Below are 22,644 nucleotides of genomic sequence, written 5' to 3'. Positions count from 1 at the left end.
CCTATACACAAAAAAAACATAGAAATTGGTTAAGCCATTTCGAAGGAGTTTTATATACTGATATATACCTAATGTTCGAGAATTTCATATATAAACATAGTAAACAGATCTCAATTCAGTTAACGTCCATTTTGTTTAATCTGTATCAAGTTCTAAATTTAAACATCTACATTTTATTACACACTTAACTTTTTAAAGGAACAACATACAGGAATGTGACCACAGATAGAGAATTGCTGACAATATCTACGATAAAAGTGTCAATAAAACGGCCATACTTAAATTTGATAGCTCGTTTTAGTGTTGCTATATCAGCTGTAATAAAATGCATAATTTGAGAGTTAATAGGAGGAATGTTTTGATTTCCTAATATGTATGTTGATCTGCCGTGATTTGTTATATAACAATCTGTAACGATAGTAGTAATTTTGAGGTTATGAGATAGTCTTAGCGAGATGATATATGACCTATACCCTCCCCCAATAAATGGGCTATCTAACACCGAAATAATTTTTCAAATCGGCCCAGTAGTTCCCGAGATTAGCGTGTTCAAACAAACAAACTCTTCAGATTTGGATATAATAATATTAGTGTAGATGGTATTTGGTAAAGATTAATCGGTCATGGTAAAATCTTCACTAGGTGATAGAATTATTGTAGTTTAGATTTTGGCTTATATAAAACTGTAAGGGTGCTTTTCCTGTAAAAATGGGCGAAAATGTGTAGCAAGGAATGTGTTTGTAAAGAACCAATCAAATTGCTTCATTTAGTGTGTAGATTGAAGAGTTTCGCGTTTGAAGCGACACTATTGGTTATTTTCAAACACATTCCTTGCATCCTCGCACATTATTGGTGGAAAAGCACCCTACTGGCCTATTTAATTATATGATAGTTAAGATCATTAATAATTAATTAGTCGAGTAAATATAATACGTTGTTGACATGTTGTTTATTATAGATGCCTTTATCATTAGTCTACCTTATCAATAGTATTTTACACTTCGCAAGTTAATTGTATTAATTTACTGATTAAAATTAATTCTCAGTATTAGACATTTTAGAGTTTATAAATAATTAAAGATTTTTATACGCGATTTATTTATTATATTTTTATATCGACGTTTGGCAGATATTAAGGCTGCTTTTCCACTAATAATGTGCGAGAATGTGTAGCAAGGAATGTGTTTGAAAATAACCAATAGTATCACTTCAAACGTTAAACACTTCCATCTTCAAACTAAATGAAGCGATATGATTTACAAATACATTCTTCGCTAGATATCCTCGCACATTTTTTGCGGACAAGTACCCTAAAAGTAAAGCACGGTGTAGAATGTTCGAAAGGTTGGGATAAATAATATACTGAATAAATCTGTAAAAAAATCTGTAAAAAAGTTTTTAACATGTTTAAACCATCACTAAACATGTTTAAACCATAACGAAAACTTAACTCAATAAATTTATTTTTTCCAGATTCCGCGCCTGCTTAAAACTAGCAGACACTTCCGTATCCAACATGGTTGGTAAACTGTTTTTCAACGTCGTACAAACGAAATGCTTCATCCTAAAGCCCATCAAAGTTTGCACACAACGCTCCTGGTGGGGAAAATGTTTGCGCCGTGGCTACATGAAGCAAGCTTACTTACGGGACAACTTGCCATATTAAAAAAAAATTACGACATTGACAGTTAAGGCCAGTTGCATTATGGCACTGACAGATTGGACGGCGGCAAAATTGACATTGATTTAAAAATGTAATTCAATTTTTTTGTGAATTGTGATTTAGTTTTACATGTAAATTTAAGTTGTACTTATTTGATGTAAGGATTAAATGATGAATTATGTTGCGTGTATGATGAGTATTAACAATACTCAAATTAGAATTTTTAGTTATCTAGAAAAAAGTTCTATTGATAATAACAAAATAACAACGCATAATAGCTCTATCCCTTTCATCTTAGCATAATTCAAATTCAAGACGAGATATTCAATACAGATAAAGAATAAGATTTAAAAATAAAATTATAAACAGAGATACTATCCAGTGAAAAAATATTATAGTTTTGTCATTTCAATAGATGGCGCTGTCATATTATGTAAAAATAAATGATTAATATAGATAATAAAATTAGTAAGTAATTAGAATTATTATGTACTTTTCAATGATGTTCCTATAAATTTGTAGAGCATGATATATTTACTTACACTATGTTAACGGGTCAGCTTATTCTGAATATTATTATGATTTATGACAATCCATATAATATAATTTGTAAGAAACTTATGTACGGTCTATATGTATATTTATAAATTTTTTAAGTTGGACATTTTTATTAAAAATATTTCAATCAAATTTATAAAGAAAATTTTCTTATAAATCGTTAAATTTTATTTACCTACGTCATGTTTATTTCTCTGTTATATATTTTTTCATTGTATAAATAGAATATACCTTATTAGAAAGTACCATGATAATATCACAGTATTACAATATTATAGATATTGTAATACTGTGATAATATTTAATAATATTTTTTTATAACAAAACCAGAAATAGGACATATTGTATAGGTACTCTTCTTTGTGTTATTACCATTAAATTTTAAAATCAGTCATCATTATTTTTTATGGCAAGAAAAAAAATGCTTTCCATCAAATCGAGAAGCTTAGGGCGTATTCAGAAAGAAAGCTTGAAACTTATAAGCGCCGATAAGCGCTTATAAGCGCTTATAAGTTTCAAGCTTTCTTTCTGAATACGCCCTTACTTACATCTAATACCACAGACTAATAATAATATACTACGTATACAACTAATACACTGGAGATTTCAGTATGAACATTAACTTGTAACAAGAAAATATGACCTTGAATGACGCCTGTATGTTTTTTTATCCCTTTCACACCTAACTAACTACCTAGGTGTGAAAGGGATAAAAAACATACTTACAGGCGTCATTCAACGTCATATTTTCTTGTTACAAGTTAATGTTCATACTGAAATCTCCAGTGTATTAGATATAAGCTTCTTGCTCTCCATAAAAAAAAAATACATAATTAAATAAAAAGAAAGTTCCGAATGTCAATGTCTTCCATAGATACAAAAACTGGTAATAAATAATAATTGAAGAATATGCAAAAAAATATATTTTATTTCACACTGCCTCTGTGTAACATATTTGTATTTAAAATTTATAATTATATAATTAAAAATATGTATTTGTAAATAGTGTAGATTATTATAGTTTTAATAGAGTCTGTATTATTTATTTTTAATAATATAAATTATTGTAATATTGTGTGACAATGGTTTATTAAAATTATTATTATAAGTAAATGTTCTAGAGATAATAATTTAGAAATAACGTGTCTATTGAATTTTCAGTAGATGTTGATAACATTCTTGCGTAAATTTCTATGAGTTAACAAACTATTTAATTTTATCTTCTTTATTTCATTTTTGCTTAAGTTCATTGTACTATAATAACTTATTAATATGTGCATTTGAATTTATTCGGATCACCCTTATTTATATTTTGTAAAGAAAAACTATTCATTCAAATATTTCCACAGCTATTATTTTAAGGATAAAATATATTTTAACCATTTATATGTGAATAAATTATAATCAGAGAACCATAGAGAAAAAGATTTCAAATATTAACAGCAATTAGCAAATAATAATAAATGAATGTAAAATGGCTGTAAGTTAACTAATTAATTTATGAAGCAATTATTTATCAAAGATGTGCATTTTTAATCAATTTGAACAATTAAGAATAATCCAAATTTCGTACATAATAATATAATGTAATCTAATTTATGAATAAAGTTAACAAAAAATGTAGCCAAAGTGGTGCCAACATTGGCCTACATACTCTCTTTTAAGATTTCTAATTTTGAAATGGAATATATTCATATGATTCTCGAAATGCATCTCTTTTGTATACTCGGACTTAACACTAGATGGCGCTGAAATTAATTGTAAATAATTGTCAAATAATGTTCAAAATAAATAAAATTAAAAGCAATATAGTTTTAGCAATAATTTAATAAGTAGTATTTTAAATAATGACAATTTGTGAATTGTATTTTTATCTCTAGGTTACTAAAATGTTAGTAGACGCAGTTAATATAGTTGTTTAGTACCAATACTCATCAACAGATAGCGCTATTATATATAATATTTTCTTTTCAAAAGCATAATAATGAAATCCTTACCTTAGAAATCTGTAAACATACAAAAATAAATATGTAATTAAAAGTGTAAATCTAAGTCCTATAGCTGTCAACATTATTATTCAAGTAATAATTATTATTCCAGACGAAAATAACTTGTATTTTGATATTTTTATTTGTATATTATTATAAATTTTTACCTACATATCTCAAGTGAATAAAAATTCAAATTAGTCGACAGACCTATAAATGCCATACAATTTTAATATTCTAATGTAATGACATATTTAAAAACGAATAGAACAAAATTAGTTTGTTACATACATACTTATACGTGTAAAAAATCGAATAATATCCTGTAGGTCGTCTAATTAGGCTTGAAAAAATAAATACAGTCAACTTAAAACCTATCAAACTAGATGTACTTAACAAACCCTGTAGGTATATAATTTATCTGCCGTAAAATATGTATGTCAAGAAGGTTTAAAGAAACATTTTAGTATTATTTCATTTAAAAAACACATAATTGTATATGTATATTGAAAAGATAACCAGAAATTTATATCCCAGAATTTTCCATAAAATACTTTTAAGGTTTAAATTAGTTAATCTTGCGAAGTTCCTGTTGTGACAATATTTTTTAGATTATACTTGATTGTGTAGATGTCTGTACTTAGTATGCTAAGGGAATGGTAATAAAGATGATAAACGTTGGTTTTTGTTTTATTTTATACCTCTTTCATTTTTATAATCTTCTTATATATAAAAATGAATCGCAAAATGTGTTGGTAAGCGCATAACTCGAGAACGGCTGAACCGATTTCGATTATTCTTTTTTTATTATATTCCTTGAAGTACGAGGATGGTTCTTATGTAGAGAAAACGTAAACATGTACCACGGGCGAAGCCGGGGCGGACCGCTAGTAAGTAATAATAAATTTTCGTAGAGTAAGAAAATAATATCTTCCTTCCTCCATTTCCTTACAAATATTAATTGCTCCATGTATGCTTAAATATCCAGGTGACAAATACCATCAAATACTATCTGCGGACTGCCTATAATTCCAGTCCTAAACTAAATTTATACCATATTTCAGCAAAATCGGGTCAGTAGCATTTACGTGAAAGTAAAATTCTTGAAACCTATTAAGTGCTTATCAATAATTTTCAGTTTCATTTATGTATTTGTTACTTGTAACAGGCAAAACATTAATATATTAGATTACAAATATTAGATAAAAAATGAACTCTTTATTAAAGTTCAAAATATATTTCCATGACTTTACAAGTCTTGGAATAAGTTGATACTACAGTCCACTATAAATTCATTCTAGAGGACACAATATAAACGATTTATGGCTGATTTTCAATCCTTGGTTAAAACTTACTCGTCGACGTTCGGGTATTATACTACCTTTACAAATATGTATTAAATTTGCCCGTATTTTACAGTTTATAGATGACATTTTAATATTAAGTGTACTTTATTTTTATTGGACGGGTAAGTTTTAACTAAGGTTTGAAAAATCGGCCCTTATAGTAGTCCTTTGTTCACACTTTAAAAAATAGATATCCATATGAGCGTTTTCAAAAAAAAGTGTACCCCTCACTTTCGGCCTGTCCCCTGTGTTTCAAGTCGAATAACAAGTAAAATTTATATGATGGCTAATTATATAATGCTTGAAAAGTATTAAATACATCATAATTGGATAAATGCAAACAATTAATTCACGGAAACATTGCGTACTATTTTTTAAATAATCATTTTTAAAACTAAAGTGTCAGTTTTTGGCGTGTCCCCATCCAAGTTCTTCGATGTTAGAGAAGCGATTCTAAAAAGTTTTATACCAAGGTACCATAAGTTTTAGTGTCATCTAAAAGTACATTTATTTGCGAATCGTCGCATGTAGTTCATAATTAAGGCCTTATAATCGTTTAAAAGCAATTTGATTTCCAAAAATATCTTAAAAAGTGGTACCGACCGGACATGTCGGGTTTATCACGGCTAATAATGCCACTTACAAATTTTAGATTACTATTTGAATTTTATAAATGGCAAAATTATCGTTTACTTTCACCGTCCGCCAATTTAAAAAAGCTTATTTTCAAATACAGTTCGAGTAAAACAGAAGTGTTTTATGAGTGCAACGGCCGTTGCAATTTCTACTGTCTGGTTTGAGACATATTATTACTTGATACAGGGAAGTAAACATCGTTTAAATACTTTCAGTAGATGAGCAATATATTCATTAACCGTTATTTACATTTGATAATCAGTGTAGGCACATTTTTTCGTCAGAATATAATTTTGACTAAAAACTGAAAAGAAAACGTCACGTCAGTTTTGCAACATTTTGCTTCGTGACCTATAGGCTGACAAGAAAAGTCGCAAAACTGCAGCATAAAGCCAAGTCTAGATTGTCATTGTAATATTCTTCATAATTTTTATAATTTTTTCATATTTTTAGGTTTCACTGATCTCGGGACCAAAAAGGACATGTATAATTTGCAAAAAATGGTATTACAATGAATGCGTTGGTCAGCAGGTATACCCTGAATACATAATATGTGATACATGTATGGAAAGTTAAAAGGTGTAGGTAGTGTAACTCTGAGTTTTACCCTAAAATTGATACTGTGTCAAACTATGTGTTGGTGTATTTTTTTTATGAGACTTAAATAAAATTTTTGTAAACGTATTCTCGGTTTTATTTTAACCATGTTATTTGGATTCAATATAAACCTAGCCTTATGAAAAATGGTCTATCGGTTTTGCGACAGTCCCCCGTTTTGCGACAAGAAAAATTTTAGTTTTTACATTTTTTATTATACGAGACACAAATAATTTGATTTCAATATTTAAAATGGTTTTACTGTTCCGAAATAAAATAACCACTTTGCCGATTTTAATCGAAATGTATTAAGTATCGTAAAAGTAACGGCTACTTTGGCATCAGCTGTGGCAAAACAGAACTTAAAGCTCGTTTAATAGGAATTTTATTAATTTGTCGACTTCAATTTTCTATTTTTTAAATAATGTATGTTATAATCTTCGTAACACAATCAAAATATTTTGCGTCTTTCTTCGTAGTTAATAGTTACATGAGCATTAATGACTGTCGCAAAACTGACACTTTTTTTCACAGTCCCAATTTATTTTGATGATTTCTCGTAAAACAAATTAATCTGCAAGCAATTAAATACAATTTCACTTACTATGATGTATATTTAAAATTTCTAAATCAAAATTTCATTAAAAATGCAACATTTAAAATTTATCCATAAATTCAGGCATGGTACACTTTTTTTTGAAAACGCTCATATCCATCATCACATGAGCGTTTTCAAAAAAAAGTGTACCCCTCACTTTCGGCCTGTCCCCTGTGTTTCAAGTCGAATAACAAGTAAAATTTATATGATGGCTAATTATATAATGCTTGAAAAGTATTAAATACATCATAATTGGATAAATGCAAACAATTAATTCACGGAAACATTGCGTACTATTTTTTAAATAATCATTTTTAAAACTAAAGTGTCAGTTTTTGGCGTGTCCCCATCCAAGTTCTTCGATGTTAGAGAAGCGATTCTAAAAAGTTTTATACCAAGGTACCATAAGTTTTAGTGTCATCTAAAAGTACATTTATTTGCGAATCGTCGCATGTAGTTCATAATTAAGGCCTTATAATCGTTTAAAAGCAATTTGATTTCCAAAAATATCTTAAAAAGTGGTACCGACCGGACATGTCGGGTTTATCACGGCTAATAATGCCACTTACAAATTTTAGATTACTATTTGAATTTTATAAATGGCAAAATTATCGTTTACTTTCACCGTCCGCCAATTTAAAAAAGCTTATTTTCAAATACAGTTCGAGTAAAACAGAAGTGTTTTATGAGTGCAACGGCCGTTGCAATTTCTACTGTCTGGTTTGAGACATATTATTACTTGATACAGGGAAGTAAACATCGTTTAAATACTTTCAGTAGATGAGCAATATATTCATTAACCGTTATTTACATTTGATAATCAGTGTAGGCACATTTTTTCGTCAGAATATAATTTTGACTAAAAACTGAAAAGAAAACGTCACGTCAGTTTTGCAACATTTTGCTTCGTGACCTATAGGCTGACAAGAAAAGTCGCAAAACTGCAGCATAAAGCCAAGTCTAGATTGTCATTGTAATATTCTTCATAATTTTTATAATTTTTTCATATTTTTAGGTTTCACTGATCTCGGGACCAAAAAGGACATGTATAATTTGCAAAAAATGGTATTGCAATGAATGCGTTGGTCAGCAGGTATACCCTGAATACATAATATGTGATACATGTATGGAAAGTTAAAAGGTGTAGGTAGTGTAACTCTGAGTTTTACCCTAAAATTGATACTGTGTCAAACTATGTGTTGGTGTATTTTTTTTATGAGACTTAAATAAAATTTTTGTAAACGTATTCTCGGTTTTATTTTAACCATGTTAATTGGATTCAATATAAACCTAGCCTTATGAAAAATGGTCTATCGGTTTTGCGACAGTCCCCCGTTTTGCGACAAGAAAAATTTTAGTTTTTACATTTTTTATTATACGAGACACAAATAATTTGATTTCAATATTTAAAATGGTTTAACTGTTCCGAAATAAAATAACCACTTTGCCGATTTTAATCGAAATGTATTAAGTATCGTAAAAGTAACGGCTACTTTGGCATCAGCTGTGGCAAAACAGAACTTAAAGCTCGTTTAATAGGAATTTTATTAATTTGTCGACTTCAATTTTCTATTTTTTAAATAATGTATGTTATAATCTTCGTAACACAATCAAAATATTTTGCGTCTTTCTTCGTAGTTAATAGTTACATGAGCATTAATGACTGTCGCAAAACTGACACTTTTTTTCACAGTCCCAATTTATTTTGATGATTTCTCGTAAAACAAATTAATCTGCAAGCAATTAAATACAATTTCACTTACTATGATGTATATTTAAAATTTCTAAATCAAAATTTCATTAAAAATGCAACATTTAAAATTTATCGATAAATTCAGGCATGGTACACTTTTTTTTGAAAACGCTCACATACGTTGTTGAGTAGTGTATTGTATCTACTAGTCAACTATAGATGGCGCTTTTGTCAAAAATAACCATTCAACAATAGATAGTGCTTTTGTAAAAATAACTACTCAACAATAGATGGCGCTTTTTTAAAATAACTATTCAACGATAGATGACGTTTTCTCAAAAATAACTATTCAACAATAGATGGCGCTTTTTTCAAAATAACCATTCAACAATAGATAGTGCTTTTGTAAAAATAACTACTCAACAATAGATGGCGCTTTTTTAAAATAACTATTCAACAATAGGTATAACGCTTTTTTCAAAAATAACTATTCAACAATAGATGGCGCTTTTCTCAAAAATAATTACTCAACAATAGATGGCGCTTTTCTCAAAAATAACTACTCAACAATAGATGGCGCTTTTAAAAAAATCGAAATGGCAAGAGATTAATTTATTCGTTTCTTATTTTTTGATGTCGATTGCTTTAGCCTTCTAGCTCTTGAATAGCTTTTTAATATTTTGTGAAATATTTCACGTACACGTTTTGTTTCGCACACGTAATGCTATAAGCAGCGTGCAAAAGCATATTACCTACTGTAGTTTTATTTGTTTTTATAGTATTGTTTTTTTTTACCCTTTTTATGTAAGAATGAAAAGGCAAAATTGCGTCCTAATAAATAGGGTTTTGCATGACATTTTAATTTATGTAGTTATGCTTATGTAAAGAAAATGGACTCAAATTTGCTTTCACAAGTAAAAAAAAACAACTGAATCATCCAAAAATCATTTATTTATCTTTTCATGTTTAGTAGCTCTATGTCGCCGCAACGCGCCGGGCCTTGTAAAGGTGGCTCCACACTCGCACGCGTGTTCCGTCGCTTGCACGTGTGTAGACGCCATGTGTTCTAGCAAACTGTATTTATATGCGAATTTTTTGTCGCACGCTTTGCACTGAAAATAAATAAATAAATTCGTTTTATAATAGCAATGGTGTGTATGAGTGTAGTATTATTTATATCTTCGATCATTAATACCAACTAGATAGTATTTTTTTGTGTTTAATTTCTTTGATTTAGGAATTTAGAAATTAAAGACTTTTTAACGGATTTAAAATGCGATTTATTCATTGTGAGATCGCGGACCACGATCGCTATAAAGTGTTCAAGTCGGGATAATTAATAATTAATAAATCGCGTTTAAAATTGGTTAAAAAGTCTTTAATTTCTAAACAACTATGTATTTCGCAAGCAAATTGTATAAACGTCGTCGGCATTTTTCCAACGTTCGCAATTATATAGTACAAACAGCTTTTGGTCATTGAGGACATCGCTACTACACTATTTGCAACACGAGTTAGAGCCAATCGTCTCAAACCTTTTTTTTGTTAAATTGATTGGTTTTAATTGATAAGTTTATTCATATTTTTAATAAGACAAACAATATTTTTTGTTACATTGGTTTTAATTTATAAGTAACTAGATTTCCGCCCGCGGCTTCGCCCGCATTTTCAAAGGAAAACCCGCATAGTTCCCGTTCCCGTGGGATTTCCGGGATAAAACCTATCCTATGTGTTCATCCAAGTTACCGTCTATATGTGTGCTAAATTTTATTGTAATCGGTTCAGTAGTTTTTACGTGAAAGAGTAACAAACATCCATACATCTATACATCCATAGTCCATACATCCATACAAACTTTCGCCTTTATAATAGTATTAAGATTAAGATAAGAGGCAGAATATCTACGTGTCTCAACTCACTAGCCGCCACGCGCCGCCGCGCGCCGCGCACAGATTTTGTTCGTGGTGTCCTCTCTATACGTAGTAATAATACCTCAATGCTTTTGGTACGTATTTTGAATTCACTTGAATGTAATAGTGATAAGTTTGCTTTTATTAGACTAGAAATTTTTATATCACGTTTGAAGATACATTTAAAGCCGTTTTTGTATAGAATTGTGTATCTAGTTGTTATAAATGATCGAAGCTCTAAGCGAATACTCAAGTTTAATATGCAAAATCTATAATTTCAGTCAATGAGTAGTTTCTACAGTCTTTTATAGAAATAATTGCAATTGATACTTAGACGTTTTCAAGCAAAGGCCTTGATAATATAATAAAAATTAAAATTTTATGCTACATTAATTGTTGTGTTTGAAATATATAAACCAATTCATCTTTAAATCTATAAATTTTAAATCTTATGTACCTTATGAATCTGACTGATGAATTTTCCCTAAATGCAAGTAAGTTTGTGTAATCATATACTTTTTCAGCCAGTCAATTATTTATCAATCTAGGATGCCTGACTGACAAGTTAAAGATCTCAAAATTAAAGAGTTTCTTTAAGACGAACCACGGCCTTTCAGAGTCTTTGATTGTAGTTATAGATATATGGAGTAAATAGTTCAGACAGTCAGTTTATTAATTGTCTAGTAGAGATTTGTTGAACCATGTCGGTTTCATGGTTCACTGTAGGTAATATTATTTGTAATAGTATAAAATGTTTTATTTTTATAATTTATTTATTTATATTGTTGGCTAAGTTACTTAATCACTTTCCGTAACTGTATTCGGGTCTATATCGGCAGACGTGGGAACATTTTCCTCTCGTTTGTCCCACTTGGGCGGCAGTTCTATAAATTTGCCTTTCGGCCCTTGAAACTTTATATAGACGGAGCCAAAGAAGAATCCAAGGCATCTCTTGTGTTCCATTATTGTCGCTACCAAATCCTGCGGTATGTTTACGATAAGGAACGTATCTGCATCTTGAACATCAGCCCGGAGTAGCAACCAACGGTCTACTTGAGCCCAGTCATTATGGTAATGAAGTTGTAGGCCGACAGCCTTTATGTCTTCCCATACTCCAGGCAATAGAATACCACAACGCACTGTTTTTCCCACCTCTGCCAATTTTCGCACACAAATTTTGCCACCACAAGGCAGTTCCACCTTCTTTACGGCTGTTTTTAACCAATCTAGGGTATGTGTATCATCGCACCACATTTTGAGGACGCCCCCCGAAAACGTGGGTTTGCCCCTGAAGAGGACGCGTTTATCACCTTCTCTATAGTTCATTGCTTCTTGCTGTAGCAATGGCTGGAGCGAATTTAGAATGTGGTCAGATTGTTCCTGAGTAAGATGAACCATAGGTGCGTCTGCAGTTATAGCTACAATAAGGTCGTCCTTTACTGCCTCCGCATAGTTCGTGCTTTGAACGGTTTTTGACTCATTAGGGCAAGGCTTGTCATTCATCTCTTGAGTTGTAAGTGTATCATCGATACGTAAGCGTTTAGGTGTTGTAGGTTCACTTGTATCTGTCTGTAATGATGATTTTTCTGTCATATCAGAAGTAATTATCTCCGATTCGGATTGCAATGTACCACGCTGCATGGTATTGAGTTGTCGTTTTCTCTTTCTGTTTTGTCTCTTTCTATCTTTCGAGTCAGAGGCTTGATTCCCTAGCGGGTCGCACTCCTGTTTCCCGATTGCTTTACGACTCTCTTGTGATATGATGTTCCAACCAGACATAACATCAACTGACTGCGGGCAACACGACTCAGGTTCTACAGATTTCTCCATAGAATCGAGGGTCACCTCATCAGACAATGACGTAGAGACCAAATTCGTATGGCAGGAGCACGGTTGCATCTCTGTCACACCCACTACCGGATTCCTTTCAACCAGTTCCATCGGGCCCTCGTATTCTGAGGTCCCTTTGTTCGTGGTCGTTAGTTCACCGGCTGGTCGCGACTTCGACACAACCGCACTTTGCACTGTATTTTGTTGTTTTGATTGATTTAATACGCAACTAATATTCTTCAAATCAGCTGAGGCTTCTGTGTTACCCGGTGGAGTTGCGCACACCGAATTATCTTGTCTCTTAGGGCCATTATTTGCTTTAAGCATCTCAGTCATAATTCGGCCACACAAGCCAGTTGTATTCCCCAACGGTCGCGTCACTTTGCCCAAAGCACCCTGTATACGCTTCGCCAAAGCAATTCTAGCTTTTCGACTCTTGCGTTTCCGAGCAGGTCTAGCACTTATATTAATCAGTCCAGTAGTTTTGAACGAGGCCTGGGAAACCACCTCAACATTTGCGTTGTGAAGCAAGGTTTCGCCCCCCCCAGAATACGAGGGGCAGCCTGAGTTAGACTCAGGGAGGGATTCTCCACTATGCGTGGTACCCTCCTGGGGTAAATTCTCTTTTAACTTTGCTTCCATTTTATCTCCCTTCCTCACAAGTTTGCAGTACGCCTGTAGGATTAAACCCGTCAGTCGGTATCCTGAGTTGGGGCCAATTAGACCAAAATTGGAGGCAATTTTGGACTAATTGGCCCCAATCCAGGTACTAGATGATGCTGCGCACATACCATCACCTAGGAGTTTTTAGGATGATTCACGCTACACCGTGCCGGGGACGGGAAACAAATGAAACAATATCCATACACATTTCAACACTCTGCCCCGTCCGAGCCACAGTCAAGCATGATTCACTGCATACAAAAATTATACAATATTGTTGTTGGCTAAAACATATAATAAAATCGTAGGAAAGTCAAAACTGTACATTGAATATTGGTTTAAAAGAATACTTCGGTACTACAATAGATAACGCTGTTGTCTATTTGTCTGTATGTATGTCCGGCCTAATCTCAAAAAGCATGGATTTACTTCAAATTTGGTACAGAGATAGCTTGCGACCTGAGTAAGGGCTTTTATCGGAAAGCTAGTTATTGTATACTTTTAGTATGAAGTGATTCTGATCATGACCCAGATAAGGAATATCTTTGAAATATGTATGGAGATATATATTGTTTCATTTGTTTCCCGTTTCTGGCACAGTGTATCGTGAATCATGCTTTTAGCCCTCCGGCCCGTCACTCGTTTAGCACCACCCGGGGGACACGTGTAGGGAAGGCCTAAGGGTGCTTTTCTACCAATAATATGCGAGGAATGTGTTCGTAAATACCCAATAGTATCGCTTCAAACTTCTAACTAAAAGAAGCGATATGATTGGTTATTTAGAAACACCTTCCTCGCACATTATTGGCGGAAAAGCACCTTAATTAGGTGGTAAAACCTACGGACGCGAGTGATATCGTCAAACCCCATATTTATGTGCTCATGTGTTATTTGGTACCTTAGCTACATGATGGCAAAGTATCATCAAAATCTGTAAAGCAGTTTTCGTATGAAACAGTAACAAACATACTTACGAACTTTTGCGTTAATAATATTTACTTTCTAAAACACGTTTCTACTACATAGTTGGTAGTAGTTTTCTAAAACATATGATACCAATGGCATTGCAAATTGCAAAATTACTTCCTTCGTCTACACTAATATTATAAAGAGGAAAACTTTGTTTGTTTGTTTGATTGTAATGAATAGGCTCATAAACTACTGGACCGATTTTGATGAAATTTGGCACAGATAATCTTTAGACCCTGAGAAAGAACATAGGCTACCTTTTATTGCGAAATATGTACCACGGGCGAAGCCGGGGCGGACCGCTAGTATACAATTAATTAATAAGATTGATTAGATATGGGATATATTAGGTTCAATGATGTTGAAATTCTTATCAGTCATTTAATTTATTTTTATATGTCAATATTTTTACAAAAATAATTAAATTTTTCTATGAGACGATAATTTTTTAAATTACCTACATTATTTTTATTTTTATAGCTATGATTGAATTAAAATTTAAGTACATGTGGAAGAGACTAGTTTCCCACAACACAGGGGATCCTAGTTGTGTGGCAACTAGTGTATCTTTATAGAGTGCCAATTATTATAATATTATGCAATTTCTTCTTATTGTATTCAAAGCTTATTGTACACTGTGTTAAGAGACAAACGATTTTTATTTATGTAAAACTATGTATGTATGTATGTATGCACCTGTTTCACCCTAGAACTACTTCACAAATTTCGATAATACTTGGCAGTGATATAGCTCATATACCAAAATAACACATAAGCTATAGAAATACTTTATTATTTTTTATTTTTGTTAGTAAATAATAAATATTAGACTCTCACCTCAAACTGTTTGACTCCAAGATGCTTTTGTTTGTGTACCCTCAAATTAGAACTAGACGTGCATTTTTGCGGACATACGTCACAGCTGTACGGCCGTTCGCCGGTGTGCTTTCTGAAATTAAAATGAGCATTATTGGTCCATATTCTTTTCCTTAGGGCGTGTGCTGATATGGCGGAGCGCAGCGCAGCGTATTTTCATTGTCAAACTATTCCCGACATTGTCCTTGATTAAAATAAAATTCATAATCGAATAACAACAATTTTTTCCTGAGGAACATCGCAGCGTCACATGAAAACGGTATATTTTAATGAGGACATAGTTTCACAATGAAAAATGAGCTGCGCTGCCCTCAGCCACATCTGCATCGGTTCTTAGACTCTCAATTCCTTTCCAATGAATTTCCAATTAAATGAATGTGCAAATTTTAAGCATGTTTATTATATGTGAAACTTACAATAATGATTACTGTGTATTTAAGCTGTTTTTCATGTTAAATATTAAATGACTTAAAGAAAAAGTTATCACTTATGATTATCACACATAACAATAGCAATGATTACAGTGCAAATTTAAAGCAACTTAGGCTACTTATAATTGCTTCAGACTATAAACAATCCCTATGCTTAATTTCACAGAGATATTTTGCAAAAAAGTAAAAAGCATACATCCACACATCCATCTTAGAGCGGCCATACACGGGCTGCTCGAGCAGTTAACGGCTGACCGACGTACACGGACTGCTCGAGCGGTCGGTTCTTGACTGCTCGAGCTGTCCCTACCAACCGCGCAGTTGTCGGCTTGAAGAATATTAATATAGATTACCTTATATGTATAGTCAACGCAGTCTTCTGATTAGCTCTAAAGTCGCAATACGTACAGGCGTACTGTTTCACTCCCGTGTGTGTGTTCATGTGTTTATGTAAATAGTCCTTTCTTGTGAAAACGCGTCCACATGTCTGTAATATAAAAAATATTTTTTAAAGAACACTTGGGGCGATATTGAAGCCAAAAATACAGTTTTTAGAATTTTTGTCTGTCTGTATGTATGTTCGGGCTAAACTTAAAGAGTACATCATGGATTTACTTAAAATTTTGCATGAATATTTCTAACAGGTCGGGTGCCGAGACCAATAGGTACAGAGCAATGCGGGTAAAACCGTGGGGCACAAGCTAGCAAAATAATGGAATAATATTAGGCCTTTTGGTGTGCACAAGGCCCTTTGTTGTGGGCTACTCAAATCTCTGATACTCAACAATTTTATTTATTTATCAATTCTTTATTGCACTTAAGGAGAATAAAAAAGAAATACAGACACTTAAATATAGCTTAAACTAAGTACAAATGGCGGTCTTATCGCTTTAGAGCGATTTCTTCCAGACAAGCTTTGGTACAGTAGAGGAAAAAGTATAAAATACAATAAATGGGTAGTGTAGTAGGAGTAAGTAAATATTATGTTTGGATATGACTAAGGATCTTTAACCATAGTTTTGAAACTTTTTAAGGATTGAGCATTTTTAATAGAATCTGGCAGGGAATTCCATAGTTTAGTAGCGTGCACAGTGAAAGATTCATCATAAAAATGAGTGCAATGTGGAGGCATTATTATCCTCAACCTTTCAGTTGAACGAACCTTGCTACAATGGCCTCTAAACTCAAATCTTTCCTTGAGGTACGTTGGTGTTTTAGGATCAAATAATTTTAGTATACTACCAACACACAAATCAGAGTCGGTGACTGGTGCAGAAGCCTGAATGCATTTTTTTCACTTGGAGACTAAATAGGGGAATACAAGATACTTGAGTACCCTTGAGGACGGATGGGCTAAGAATGGGCAACCAAGCTGATTATCTATTACTAGCTTTCCACCCGCGGCTTCGCCCACGTTTTCAAAGAAAAACCCGCATAGTTCCCGTTCCCGTGGGATTTCCGGGATAAAACCTATGTGTTATTCTGATGTATAAGCTATATTGTGGTAAAGTTACATTCAAATCCAATCAGTAGTTTTTACGTGAAAGAGTAACAAACATCCATACATCCATACTTACAAACTTTTGCCTTTATAATAGTAGTAGGATCGTCAGCAATTACCACCGCCCATGAACATTTGTAGAAATGTGAAAGCCGTTACCGTTAGCCGGTAGTGTGTCACTACATAGTATAAAACAAAGTCGCTTTCTCTGTCCCTATGTCCCTTTGTATGCTTAAATCTTTAAAACTACGCAACGGATTTTTATGCGGTTTTTTTTAATAGATAGAGTGATTCAAGAGGTAGGTTTGTATATAATTTATTAGGTTTTCGACAAAGCGGGCGAAGCCGCGGGCGGTAAGCTAGTAAAAGATAAAGTATAAGCAAAAAAATGTTGATGAGTATAAGGGAATGGATCGGAAGGGTTAGTAATAGGATAGAGCCTCCAACATCCCCACTCATGGAACAATGTAGTATACAAAATACAAATAACAGAAAAAAACCTGAATTTATATTTTTGGTTTTATGGCATTCAAAATGCTTTATAAATATAAATTTATAAAGAATAGAAAAAATTTGTCCCGCCTCGTGATCGAATTTTTTCTATTCTTTATAAATTTATATAGAAAAAAACCTACAAATAATAATTTACCTCACATATGTAACATTTTTTCACATGCTCCTTTAAATGAACTTTCAATGTATCCCTATTATCAAAAAACTTGTCACAATGAACACATTTAAAAATATCCTGCGGTATCTCCTTAACAATATTCCTCCTATGGTCCCTTCTATGTTGTTCAAAAGCTCTTCTAGTTGGCAGGTATTTAGAACAAATAACACATTTATAACCATTTTTCAAACCTTTACAAAAATTAATTTCGTGGCCGAGCCGTAATTTTAAATTCTTGAACGTCTTTTCGCAACCAAAACACTTAAAAAAACCATTTTCTATACCGTGGTTTTCGGACTTATGCTTCCGCAAATCATCCTCATTGTATAATTCTAAGCAACATATGTTACAGTATGTTGGCGATCTTCTCTTTGTGCGTTTTGTAATTTTATCCTCCACGTATTCGTAAACTACAGCGTCAATAAGATCATCATTTTCTTCTATCGAATCCGTTAAATTTTCTATAAAATCCTTACTATCGTCAAATTCCTTCGCGAATTCCTTTACGCGTATGCCGATTTCAATTTTCGAATGTGAATGTTCTTCGTTGATTATTTCTCGAAGTCTTTGATCGGACTCCTGGCAGAATTTTTTAAAATCATAGAACATTACAACTTTATTAAAACACAACTGGCATAGTTTATTCGGATTTTCCGTTAGCGATAAATCAATTTCCAAACAATCTTTGATTTTCTCAGATATATTTATTTCACTTTCACTTAATTCACTGTGTAATGAGTTGAAAGAATTTTTACTCCAGCAAAATCGACACACATCGTCACGCATAAAGTAATCCCGGTTAAAAAGTTGCGAGTGAGGCGACATAGTACTTCGATTTAAACTTTACAGAAGTAAAGTACAAAAATCACATATTAATACAAATCAAATTTAGAGTTATTAATACTATAAGTGTGGTTTATCTTCGAATAATACTTAAAAACGGCAAACTTTCAAACACAGCTATAAAATACGGAACAAGCTGCAAGCCGCAAGGTGTTTGTTGAGTCTGACAGACGACAGTTCAGTTGACACGTGGTTGACACTTGACACTTGATATTGACCACAGAATAAGTAAATCATTCAGAAAATCCGTAAAAACAACATAAATAGGTGTCTTCCTAACCCCTCGTTTTCACCAAAGTATAATACATGTATTTTACAAATTTGATGCAATGTTTTCGTTTCTCATAGACATGTGTAAAACATGTTGTATACAAAATTTTATGCATGTAGGATAAAGTACTTTTATACATATGAGTTAATTCCACGTTAAACCATAGTATAAAGAGAGAAGTAGGCCAACTCCCGGCCGCGGCCGCGGCGTTTAGGAGCGCACGATACCTAAACTCGCGAGGCGCAGCCCGCAGGGTTGACAACCCTGTGAAATATGTATTAAATAATTGTGTAAACAAACACCGCACCGACCGCTCACAGCAATACCGCGGCCCTCACGAGGTAGGAACCGAGCAGCGTTGTGTGCGTGTGTACTTTCATGAACGCGTGGCCAAGCACCCCGCGTCTAAGCCCCGCGTACATATACGCGCGATATACCTTCGTTCGAAAATAACATACTTCTCTCGCGGTCCGTGTACCGCTGCCCTTATTTCCAGACAGTTTACGCCGTGAATTGAACTGACTGTAAATTCATATTATACCATAACTAGCTTCCGCATGCTTGGTGTTTTGATAAAAGGTAGCCTATGTTCTTTCTCAGGGTCTAAAGATTGTCTGTCCCAAATTTCATCAAAATTGGTTGAGCGGTTTAAGCGGGAAAGCGTAACAGACACAGACTGTAGAGTTACTTTCGTATTTATAATATTAGTAGGGATTTACCATAGCTGATAATATTAATTTGCCAGTCAGTCTGGAAATAAAGAGGTCATAATACTAGCTGTATTTTGAAATAATAGCACAAATATAAGTTTGTAAATTTTAATGTTGATAAACAACAGTCTTACTGAATAAAACAATTTTCTTAACCTAAAGTTTACTTACAGCTAAGTCAATAGGTATTTATTTTATGTAGGACCTATACACAGACATATGACCTAATATACTTAATATTCACGAGAAAATGAGCGTAAAGATTTGTTAATAATCTAGTATTGATTTTATTGTAATTAATAATTATAATTAAAATTAGTTTAAAAAATTTAAGGTATGTATAAACTTATTTTTTCAAAAACTTCTGATTTGAATTTTCAAAATTAAAAAAACTAGAAGAAAAATAACAATTAAAACCTAATTACTGTTTAGTTTAAATTTTCAGTGGTATGTATATTAAAAAAATAGTATATTAATATGAGATGAAATATGGATTTTTATCACAAACTTTCAAAATGCTAACATAACCCGTAACAATTTAACCCATTGAGCCCCGAATGGCCCAATCGGTCCACAACACAATAGATTTTCTATTGTGTCTGTGATCCCGGGGCTTATAAGCCCGAGGATTATTAAAGAAAATAACTAGATTTATGTGTATTTGAAGAAATAAAAATATAAACAAATTGAAAAGATGATCACTGTAAGAAAATATAGGAAAAATAAGTTTTCAAAGAACTTCTTACTTTACACAAAAATGTTTAATGTTTATTCTCATAATAATCTTGATGTTTTTATAGATTTTACAATTTATCTTGTCTTAAATCCTATAAACTTGCAATGACAAAATCAATGATTCCATAGGTACCAGTGCACAAACATAACAACATATTTACCATAAAGCACATGTCAGCTTAAAGATGCACATCGTCTTATTATAGATCATACAAAAAAAATAAAATTTCTTATTGACTACATTTCCTTATGCTATTCACTCCTCTTCCCTGTCCTGTTGTTTGTCCTTCTTCTTCTTCTTTTTCTTTTCTTTTCGAACGGAGTCGTCGGCAACTTCAGATGTGTCGGCCGCTTCTACGGTTGTATCGGCGTCCACTGTACTATCTAAATCCTTCTTCTTCTTCTTTTTCTTCTTCTCCGCTTTTGCGTTCATAGAATCATCTGGATTGTCAGCATTTGATGCGCTCGCTGTCCTCTTTCTGCTGCTTTCATCAGCTTGTGCTGAGCCATTTTCGTCTGCCTTCGGTTTGTAGTCTACGTAGCTGTTCAACCACTCTTTAGGCGTGTTTTCGTTTGGCTTGCCGAATTTGTCGAGTTTCCCTTGCTGTATGAGCACTTTCTTCTGTGACGCTTTTGGTCCTAAGCCCCATTTTCTCGGATACGTGTCTCGTTCCATGATCACACGTTTGAGTTTAGCTGCTACTCCATGATCGCAGGATGCCATTGTTGACGTCGTCATTAGTGCTATGGCAAGTGCAACCGCTTCTCCTTTAGTGGTCACAATGACTATCTCTTGGTCCATCTCTATACCGTCTTCATACCTCAAAACACCAGGTAATAACACCTTAGCACCATAACAGACTGCGTTCACGGCGCTGTCCTTGATGAAAATTCTTTTATGAGCTACCAGGAGGCCTTCGAGGGGACTGATAACACGACGCAGGTATGTTTCGTCTTTGTGATTTTCGTACGCCCACTGAGCGTCAAGTATATCGTGCATGGTGACCATGCCTTCCTTCTCGCCTTGAATGCCTGAACGGACTCGACGCAGTTCGATCATCTGACCGCCAACACCGAGCATCAGACCCAAGTGTACGCACATAGTACGGATGTAGGAACCAGCCTCACAGCTTACCCAGAAAACACCAATGTTGCGCTCCTGATCGAAGTCCAGTAATTTGCTGTCGTACACTGTACGTACACGGAGCTGACGTTTAACAGCGGATATTAGAGGAGGTCGCTGGAATAACGCACCACGCAGCTTCTCCAAACCTTGCGTGACATTCTTAATGCTTTCTACTGCGGAGTGCAGGTTGAAGACAGCAACATACTCTTTACCAGCATTCTGCTGCGATTTGACCAGTCGTGTCGCTCTGTCGATGCAAACAATGAGACAGCCTGTGACCTTCGGATCCAAGGTACCTGAATGACCTGTTTTTTCCACTTTCAATATTCTCTTAATCCATGATACGACTTCGTGGGAACTAGGGTTGCTAGGTTTGTCCACGTTGATGAAGCCTGTCTTCACGTATTCTGATATCGGACGTTTTAATGGTGAATGTCCAAAGGGAAGAGGAGTATAGTGATTTGAACGCACGTTGAGGCGATCGAAATTTTTCAATAACAAGGGCCAATAGGCTGTGTCTAGCTTCGATACGCTTTCAGATGGCTCGATTTTGAACTCGCTCATCTTCTGGAATGTGCCCAAAGATACAGCATCCTTATTTTTCTTCTTTTTCTTTTCAGAAAATACCTCGGTACCGGGTTGTAAAACTTCCGTCATGATGATAGTTTTTAATTAATCTGTTTTATTTTCTCACTTTTATGCTATTGCGTCTTAGTGTTTCCTAAGTTCACTAACTTGATGATGATTATTAGTTATTAGTTAAAAATAAAATGTTTTCAATCAACACGTGCAAAACACGCGAGGTTAGAGTTGGGCAGCTCGCGACTCGCGTGACAGTTGACATTTAACAAAACATCATGGGCGCCAGCTTCCAAGCATGCGCTTTGCGCATCATTTAAACATTGCTATATTAAAAAATTTTTGTAGGTTATGCAGTTAACATTTTTTTATCAAACTTACAAAATTTTATTTCCATCACAATATTTCATTACGATAAATTAATACATAATTTAAAAGTTCATGTAATGAA

General features: G+C 33.4%; 4 protein-coding genes across 6 annotated transcripts in view; 1 reads left to right on the top strand and 3 right to left on the bottom strand.

Annotated features, from left to right (window-relative positions):
• Window positions 1-2,663, top strand: part of LOC149475962 (uncharacterized) — a 77,361-nt gene extending 74,698 nt beyond the window's left edge. For all 3 annotated transcript variants that reach the window (XM_089713061.1, XM_089713063.1, XM_089713062.1), the window contains one exon: window positions 1,474-2,663. In XM_089713061.1, coding sequence (XP_089569187.1) covers window positions 1,474-1,666 — 193 coding nt within the window. In that variant the 3' untranslated portion in view covers window positions 1,667-2,663. The remainder of the gene's footprint in view (window positions 1-1,473) is intronic.
• Nse4 (SMC5-SMC6 complex kleisin component Non-SMC element 1) overlaps window positions 1-22,644 on the bottom strand; it is a 145,431-nt gene that overhangs the window by 41,887 nt on the left and 80,900 nt on the right. The window lies entirely within an intron of this gene.
• Window positions 10,013-14,343, bottom strand: LOC149475961 (uncharacterized). The gene is made up of 2 exons (XM_089713186.1): window positions 11,447-14,343; window positions 10,013-10,191 (listed from the first exon to the last, which is right to left on the bottom strand). Exon 1 carries the CDS (start codon window positions 13,459-13,461, stop codon window positions 11,788-11,790), a length of 1,674 nt encoding a protein of 557 aa, XP_089569312.1. The 5' UTR covers window positions 13,462-14,343; the 3' UTR covers window positions 10,013-10,191; window positions 11,447-11,787.
• On the bottom strand, window positions 20,415-22,456 carry Nop60B (dyskerin pseudouridine synthase 1 Nop60B). The gene has a single exon (XM_089712558.1). It carries the CDS (start codon window positions 22,269-22,271, stop codon window positions 20,745-20,747), a length of 1,527 nt encoding a protein of 508 aa, XP_089568684.1. The 5' UTR covers window positions 22,272-22,456; the 3' UTR covers window positions 20,415-20,744.

Source organism: Colias philodice, chromosome 29 (assembly GCF_061535455.1).
Source record: "Colias philodice isolate Cphi_HAF_F1 chromosome 29, ilColPhil1 Martin Lab GWU primary, whole genome shotgun sequence".
In the NCBI taxonomy this organism is placed as follows: Eukaryota; Metazoa; Arthropoda; class Insecta; order Lepidoptera; family Pieridae; genus Colias; species Colias philodice.
Note: the sequence above shows the minus strand (reverse complement) of the source record. Positions and strands in the feature narration are given on the sequence as shown.